The sequence below is a fragment of the Solanum dulcamara genome, chromosome 5 (assembly GCF_947179165.1).
Source record: "Solanum dulcamara chromosome 5, daSolDulc1.2, whole genome shotgun sequence".
Taxonomy (NCBI): Eukaryota; Viridiplantae; Streptophyta; class Magnoliopsida; order Solanales; family Solanaceae; genus Solanum; species Solanum dulcamara.
The window spans coordinates 14,122,511-14,130,984 of NC_077241.1; the positions used below are offsets into that span (position 1 = coordinate 14,122,511).

Genomic DNA, 8,474 nt, shown 5'->3' on the forward strand with positions numbered 1-8,474 from the left:
CCCAAATATCTCCTAATGTCCGAAGGAGACAATGGTATAGGCCAATTTTGTTTGCCTTCATTTTCTTAGGGTCAACCTTGATTTTATCACTGGACACTATATGGCCAAGAAACTCCACCTCTTTCAGCTAAAACTTACATTTACTAAATTGTGCAAATAATTGCCTATCCCCTAAGGTTTGGAGCACAACCCTCAAATGGTTCTTTTGTTCTTCCTTACCCCAAGAGTCAATCAAGATGTCATCAATGAAGACCACAACTAAAGTATCATGGTAGGGTTTGAACACCTTATTCATTAGGTCCATGAACACTTCTGACGCATTTGTTAACCCAAAAGACATCACTACAAACTAAAAGTAACCATACCTCTTTCGGAATATTGTCTTGGGAATGTCACACTCCCTTACCCTTAGTTGGTGATAGCCGGACCGAAGATCGATATTAGAGAAATGACTTGCCTCTTATAATTGATCAAACAAATCATCTATCCTAGGAATTGGGTACTTGTTTTTAATAGTCACCTTGTTTAATTGATTGTAATATATGCACATCTGAAGCGACCCATCTTTGTTTCTCACAAATAAAATAGGAGAACCCCATGGTGAAATACTTAGCCTTATGAACCCTATTTTCTGACACGTCTTTCAATTGTTCCTTCAACTCTTTTAGTTTCGCTGGGGCCATTCGGTAAGGAGGAATAGAGATAGGTTGAGTATTGGAGAGGAGATTGATATCGAAATCAACTTCCCTTTTAGGAGGGACACTAGGAAGGTCATTAGGAAAGACATCGGAAAACTCATTTACTACTAGAACTGACTCAATAAAAAGACTTTTGGAGTCGACATCCTTTTTTGGAGTCAACATCCCTAACCCTCACAATATGGTAAATGCAACCCTCTGCAATCAACTTTCGATCCTTAAGACAAGATATGAACTTATCCTTCACTATGGAATCATGATCTTTCCATTCAAGAATAGACTCATTTGGGAATTGAAACTTGACTCGATGAGTCCTACAATCTATAGAGGCATAAGATGCATATAACCAATACATCCCAAAAATAACATCAAATTCCATCATGTCAAGCTCTAAGAGATCACAAGGGACAACTATATGCAAGATAGATACAGGGCAACTCTTATAGACTTTTATAGCAACAACCGACTCACAAATAAGGGTAGACACCAAATAAGGCTCTACTAATATTTCAGATAACACATCAAACTTATTATCTAAGAAGGGAGTAACAAACGACAAATTTGCACCTAGATCTAACAATGCATACACATCAAAGTCAAATACTTTTAACATACCGATAACAACATTTGATGCTTCTTCACCTTCTTGTCTTCTATGCAAATCATAGAAGTGGTTAGTGCATTGGCCATATCCTTGAGCTTATTGACCATAGTAATTTGGCCTTGAGGCCTAAACCCACCACCTCTACAATCACTTGAAGCAAGCATTAGAGCTGACTAAGCACTCCCCTTTGTGAGTTCTCCTACACTTCTTACAAGCGGGGAAAGCTTGAGCTCACACATTCTTTCTTGGAACCATTGGGTTGGCACCCTTGTCATTGTTGAACCTTAGAGGAGGAGTACTGGTGGAACCTTGCCCCACAAATCGTTTCCCACCTTGGCCTTTGCCATTACTACCATAATCGGACCTTGGGAAATTGAACCCTCCACCATCAACCCTAACCTTCTTAAATCCTCTTGACCTCTCCCTCAACTTCTCTTCTTTAATTTGTTCTGCATATTTCATAAGTTGGGAGATGTCCATCTCTTTGACCAAATGGCCATTTTGCATTCTTTGGACACCAAATTAGAGACACCGGAAATGAACTTGCTCATCCTTTTCCTCGGGTCAGAGACCATGAAGGGAGCATACTTGGACAATTTAGTGAATTTTAAGGCATACTCCCTCACACTCATACTCCCTTGACGAAGGTTGATGAACTCTTGGATTTTGGCCTCACTTAAATCTAATGGAAAGAAGCGGTCTAGGAAGGCACCTTTGAACTATTCCCATTCAATTGGCCCCATTTATTTATCCCTCTCAACAACCCATTATTCATACCAAACACTTTCCACACCCTTGAGTTTATAGGCCACTAGTTTGGCCTTTTCATTTGGAGGCACACCCATGATAGCTACAATTCGTTAGACCTTATCAATGAACTCCATAGGGTCCTCATCTACCTTAGAATTATCAAACTCGGATGGATTCATCCTTTTGAAATCTCGAATCCTAGAGCTAGATTTTGCACTTGAGGATGAAGAACTCCTTGATTCCCTAGGTTGGCTATGGCTTGAGCTAACAATGTGATAATATTGCAAAACTCCACATGGGTTACCCCTTCCTTATGATGTGGAGCATCGAGAACTGGAGGAGCTTGGTCCTTATAATCAACCCTTGCTCTTGGATATGCTTTTCCTCGAGGCGTTTTCTAGAGAATAAAAAATGGGCCATTAGTTAGAGGAAGTCTTAGGACACTCTAGGGCACGACATAAATTTGAAAGAAGTGAAAACTTTCCTAAATGTCCCATAGTCTCCTATTCATAGTTGTGGCGTGATTCACAAGCCTGAACAAGACCCTATTCGATGCGGTATGTTGGACTTCAAGGACCATTTCAAAACCTCAAGCTCTGATACCAAATTTGTGATGACCCAAGCCTAAGGCCTAGATGTGACATGGCGAATGAGACACCCAGAGGTACCTCATCCAAGCCTCTTAGCATTCATTTAGATTTTCATAGGTAACGACTTTCAATAAGAAAGTGGAAGAAAAGGGATAACAGGACTAAGGAGAAATAAGCGTTTGAGATAGAAATCAAAAATCAACTTAAACATCACATATTGTCTATTCGCCCAACAATACCTCTACTTTCTTTAGACTTGATGGAGGCTAAGACATGTCCCTAGATCACTCTTAAATGTAATTTCAAAGTACCAAAAGATGACCTTAAGCCCATATAATCCATACAAAAGAAAAGAAAAGGGGATGTTGTTCCTGAAATAGGGGAACTCACCAACTATATAGCCTTCAACGTAATCAACTAGCCATGTGGAGGAGAGTGTGGAGAAATGTCAGTCCCTACATGGTGATATCATGTAGGCAAAGGGTATGCGTTAGTACTTTAAATGTACTAAGTATGTAGACATGCATGGATATTAAGAAACATGAGAACATTTAAGTAATATGAAACATAATGCAATGCATGAGTAATCAATATATACATAACATTTGAAACAATCATTTTGTGGGAAGATGACCATAACCGACATTTAAGACCATGCGAGCTATTATATGGAATCCAACATAACCCCCTCTATTGGCATGAGGAGACTACTTGCCAAGTAAAACTCCGTCAACTTTAATCATTTCTTTAACTTTACTTTAAAGGCTAATTGTGGATCCACTAGCCTAAGCCTACAAGGGCTCCTATGTTGGCGCATAGTTAATGAGACAATGGGTTGCTACTAGGATTCCCTTACCGAATCCTACCTTAATGCCTTATTAGATGCTAAGTCAAGTACCATGGAATAGTTCATATAATAAGAACACAATCATTTACATAGCTTTAGATCATCAAAACTTCATTCGGTAGAATAACTCATTAAAACCTTTATTGATTCAAATATGTGAGAATTGTCTTGATTACCTATGAATCCATTCTTTGGGTAAGAAGCCCTTTCATCTTCATTCAATCATTCTTTCATTTCATAAGACCCCCATTAAAACAAAAGTATTTGCTTTCATAAAACCTTCATTTGCAGTCAAAGCTTTCAATTCAACTTCATTTCAATCATAATAAAATTAGGTGGGTTCACTTCATTTAATATTCAAATATATTTAAAACAATGCTAGCGTGCATGAGAGTGATGGAAATGCATTAATTAAAAATATCTTAAAATAACCCACCAATACATTTTAAAGCTACTTTCATGCCTTCATATAAGAACCTTGATAAATCATCAATTTCATGAAATTGAGAGTCAATATGTATCAATATAGGTAAATAAGCTTCAAATAAACCATAATCTATGCATTTGGAATAATTATATATAAACCCATAAGATTGCATCATTTAAAATTGAAATACTAAGATGAAAAAACATTTGGGCTTCATGGGTAGAAGAACCCATGGATGAGACCCACATACCTTGGGAAAACAAAATCCCTAATGAAAGCTTTAGAAGGAATGGAGACTTGAAGATGCCTTGAGATGAAACCCTAATTTGGCTTGAAACTCTTGGGAGGACTTGAAAGGAGAGAATTTGTGTGTCTTGAGTCTAAGTGTAAAAATGAGGGCTTGGAGAGAGTTTAAGGCTTTTATATAGGTCAATTCAGTCCCCAAAATGACCATTCCTCAATATTAAAACACAGGAAAAGACCAAAATTACCCTTTTAAAATCTGGTTGGACTGGCTTCACGGGGATCCTCCATGGTCCGTGTTGCTCACCATGGCCCGTGGTGATTGCCTTTAGGAAAATATTTTGGAGATCTGCAGGGTAAGTCTCTGAACTTTCTCTACGGAGACCTTTACGGTCCATGGAGGGCATCATGATCCGTGAACTATAGCCCTGGTGCAAGTCCTGCAGGAGGACTTGCAGGAGTGATTATCACGGATCACACCACGATCCGTGAAGATCTCCATGGCCTGTGGTGGTCGTCCGTGGTCCATGACTTAATTAGAATATTTTCTGAGGGCTTTGGGGAGGGGTCACCACAGAGGGTTTCATAGTCCGTGGTGCTCACCACGGTTCATGGTCCCTCATCGTGGTCATTTCCTTATAGGTTTGGCCTCTAAATATCTACCACGGTTGCTCACCACAGTCTGTGGTGCTCACCACGGCCCGTGATGGCCTTCCATGGTTATCTCTGGTACCATTTCTGCATTTCTCTGGATTTTTATTATTTGATCCTTGTTTTAGGACTTTTTAAATTTTTGGGGTCTTACATTTTGTGTCGACTAATTCCCTTTAATGTTACCTAGTAAAGGTTAAAATGACATAGTATATATATTAAAAAAGTGGAAAAAGACCAAAATGACCCTAAAAGAAAACTGACTTTGACAGGTACCACAAGACAATCTACGATCTGTAGATTGATCTACGGATTGTACATCCTGTTCATAGTTATCAGGTTAAATTTCTGAATCTCTCTGAAGTTTGAACTACAATACCCATTTACGGTCCATACTTCCATCTACATAAATATGGTTCGTAAGAATCAGGCTAAAATTAATTTTCTAAAGTTTAATTCACGAGACTCTTATACGAACCATAAAAGGTTTATGGTTCGTGGTTGGGTTTGTGAACTCATAATTATATTTCCAATATCAAAACTTAATTTATGAACATCATCTATGGTTTGTGGTCCATTCCACAAGCCGTAAGTATGATCTGTAAAACTCAAAAAAAAATCTTTGTCTCTGAATATTATCTGCAAGCCTCATCTACGACCCGTGGTCCCATCTATGATACGTAGATGTTGTTTGTAGATCCTAAAATTTTGCAAACTTTAAAATTTCTAAATTCTTAAGATTTGATCCATACGTTAGAACTTTGGAGGTGTTACTGTAAGACCCTAAAAGTTGGAAAGTCAGAAAATAGAATTTAAAGTAAAAATCTCAGCAAAGTTGCACCAAATTCCCTCCACAGGACATGTTCATGAAGCGTGAACCTCACCACAACCGCGAAGGGCACTGTGATAGATCCTTGGAAAATTAGGAAAAAGAGGGGAGGACCACAAGAGGGACTGCGGCTCGTAGTGAGCACCACAGACCGTAGACCCTTCCGTGGAGTCGACCCCCCAAGACCCGTGAAGTGTTGCAAGGACCACGACTGGGACCACTATATCCCTTTACGGACAGTTGTTCCCTCCATGGTGTCAACCTCCCCCAGGTCAAACTCACCCTAAGGACCACGATCCTCACCAAGACCTGTGGTGAGCTTGATGGGCCTTTATGGCCTTCCTCTCAGGTGTCTCATTCAGATTTAAGTTGGGGGTGTTTTGGTATTTTACCTATTGGTTCATTAATGTATGTGGAGGATTTTTGGTTAAATATTATTCTATTAACTAACCTAAACCCTCCTATCTCTCTCATTCTCATCCTAATACCCAAATCACAAAATATTCTCTCTAAAGCTCTCTATGAAGAGTCTTCTCCTTCCTCAAGCAAATTCCAAGGGAAATCAAAGTCAAGTATCTAATCCATTGCATTTATGGCTTCAAATTTATCAATGTAAGTGGAAATTCATTCATGGATCTTCCATCTATAGAATCGCAAAGTTTTCTTCAAACCTCTTTTATGAATTCTTCTTCAAAGCCCTAGTTTCTTTTATGAAACTGCATTGGGTCACCTTAATTATGATTTATCTTATTATTATTGATCAAATTATGCATAATTCAAGTCACATTGAATGAATTCAAGTTGATTTTCATTGACCCATGCTATATGCTATTTTCAAGGATTTATGATCATAAATTATAAAGGATTTCAATAAATATTTTATGAATGATTATCAAGGCTTATGAATGACTCATGAAAGGTAATTAATGATGATGAATTATGATATCAATGAAGTTTCAAGAAAATTATAAAGGTTGTTATGGGTTTTCCTCACACACTCATGTTAAAGATGGTGAATGATTATCTCACCGACTCATGGATTTATATGAATTAATCATGTTAATGAGCTACTCTTATGATTACTTTATGATAAGGATTGATATCTATTATTTTTATTCCTAATAATGTTAATGACTATGCTTTATGATATTTTCTTTGGGATACTGACTAATCACTGAGAGGACTTTATGGTGGAGTTTGATCCGAAAGCTCAAGTAGTGACCCAAGGGAATCCTAGTAGCAAACTTTAGTTCCTAACTACATTGCCTGCGTAGATCCACAAATAGCTCAATATTAAAGAAAGTTCCATCACAGAGTCTACCTTGGCAAGTAGCCTTCCCCTTCTCGGCGTGAGAGTACATTATATTCCATGTTATAGCTCGCATGATCTTATATGTCAGTTAAAGGTCCTGTCCCACACCAAGATATATGAAAAAGTTTCAAGTTCTCATGATGATGTTTTGATGCATTAACCACATGATTATGATGTTTAAATGTTTTCAAGGTTTTACTCATTATTAAGATATTGGTCATGCATCCCATGCTCATATTGATTATGTCATATTTTCATTGTTCATGCATACTTCTCACATACTTAGTGCATTCTATGTACTAACACATATTTTTTATCTACATTGTATCATAATGTAGTGTCTGACGATCACACTCATTTCTCTCGTTCATGGCTAGATGTTAGTACTATTATCAGTTGTAGTGATTCCTCATATTTCGAGGACGTGGAGATTTACTTTTCCTTATATTCTTATGACTTTTCATCTTTTATATTGGGTGAGCTAAAAGCTTGTCTTATGTCTCAATCTAGACTAGTAGAGGCATCTTAGATGTCATGGAGTCTATGTTGTCATTTTATTGCGAGTTTGAGACTTATTCTATTTTATTGGGACTATTCTTATTGAGACCTTATTTCCACATCTATGTTTATTTTTATTGCTTTAAATACCTTATGTATGCTCATGAATGATATTCTAAGAGACTTGGTTAGAGTCCTTCGGAACTCTAATTATCGAGTCACACCTAGGGCCTAGCTTGGGTCGTGATAGTTACAATATCTTTCCCTTGGAAACATTCATCCTCAAATGGAATCTAACTAAGCTGGAAAGAGTAGGAAAAGATCGACCAACCCAAAACATAAAGCTAAACACTGAAAACTCATAAGTGACTAACTCCAAATTGAGATATGAAGATTGGGTTGATTTCATGAACATACATGCATACTGAGACATGAGGATAACTAAAATACATAGATGTGAATAGAGTACTATAGAGAAATTATTACCTCATGCTGGAATTGAACTTGAAGGAAAGAGGTAGGTGTACTTGTCCATCATATCTGCTTTTACTTTCCAAGTAGCTCTATCGACTAGCTGATTCCTCCAAAGAACTTTCAATGAATCGACTTCCTTGTTCCTCAACTTATGAACATGATGGTCAAGAATATCGACTGGAACCTTTTCATAAGAGATACTATCCTTTACACCTACACTCTCTAAGGGTACAACTGAAGTTAGATCACTAATGCACTTCTTCAACAAAGACACATGAAACACTAGATGCACTGATGCTAGCTCTTCTGGTAAATCCAACTCATAGGCCATACTAAAATGCCTCATAATTCTATAAGGGCCAAAATCTCAAGGACTAAGCTTTCCTTTATTATTAAACCTCATCACCCTTTTCATGGGTGAAATTTTTAGATATACCCAATCATCAACGACAAATTCAAGCTCTGTTCTCCTTACAACTACATATGATTTCTGTCTACTCTGGCTGTCTCAATCTATCTCTAATAACTCAAATTTTATCCATAGTCTCATG

At 37.6% G+C, this 8,474-nt stretch overlaps 1 protein-coding gene across 1 annotated transcript; it reads right to left on the reverse strand.

Moving 5' to 3' along the window:
• Positions 1-7,936: 7,936 nt before the first annotated feature.
• LOC129890486 (uncharacterized) lies at positions 7,937-8,254 on the reverse strand. Its single transcript, XM_055966031.1, has one exon. It carries the CDS (start codon positions 8,252-8,254, stop codon positions 7,937-7,939), a length of 318 nt encoding a protein of 105 aa, XP_055822006.1.
• Positions 8,255-8,474: the final 220 nt, after the last annotated feature.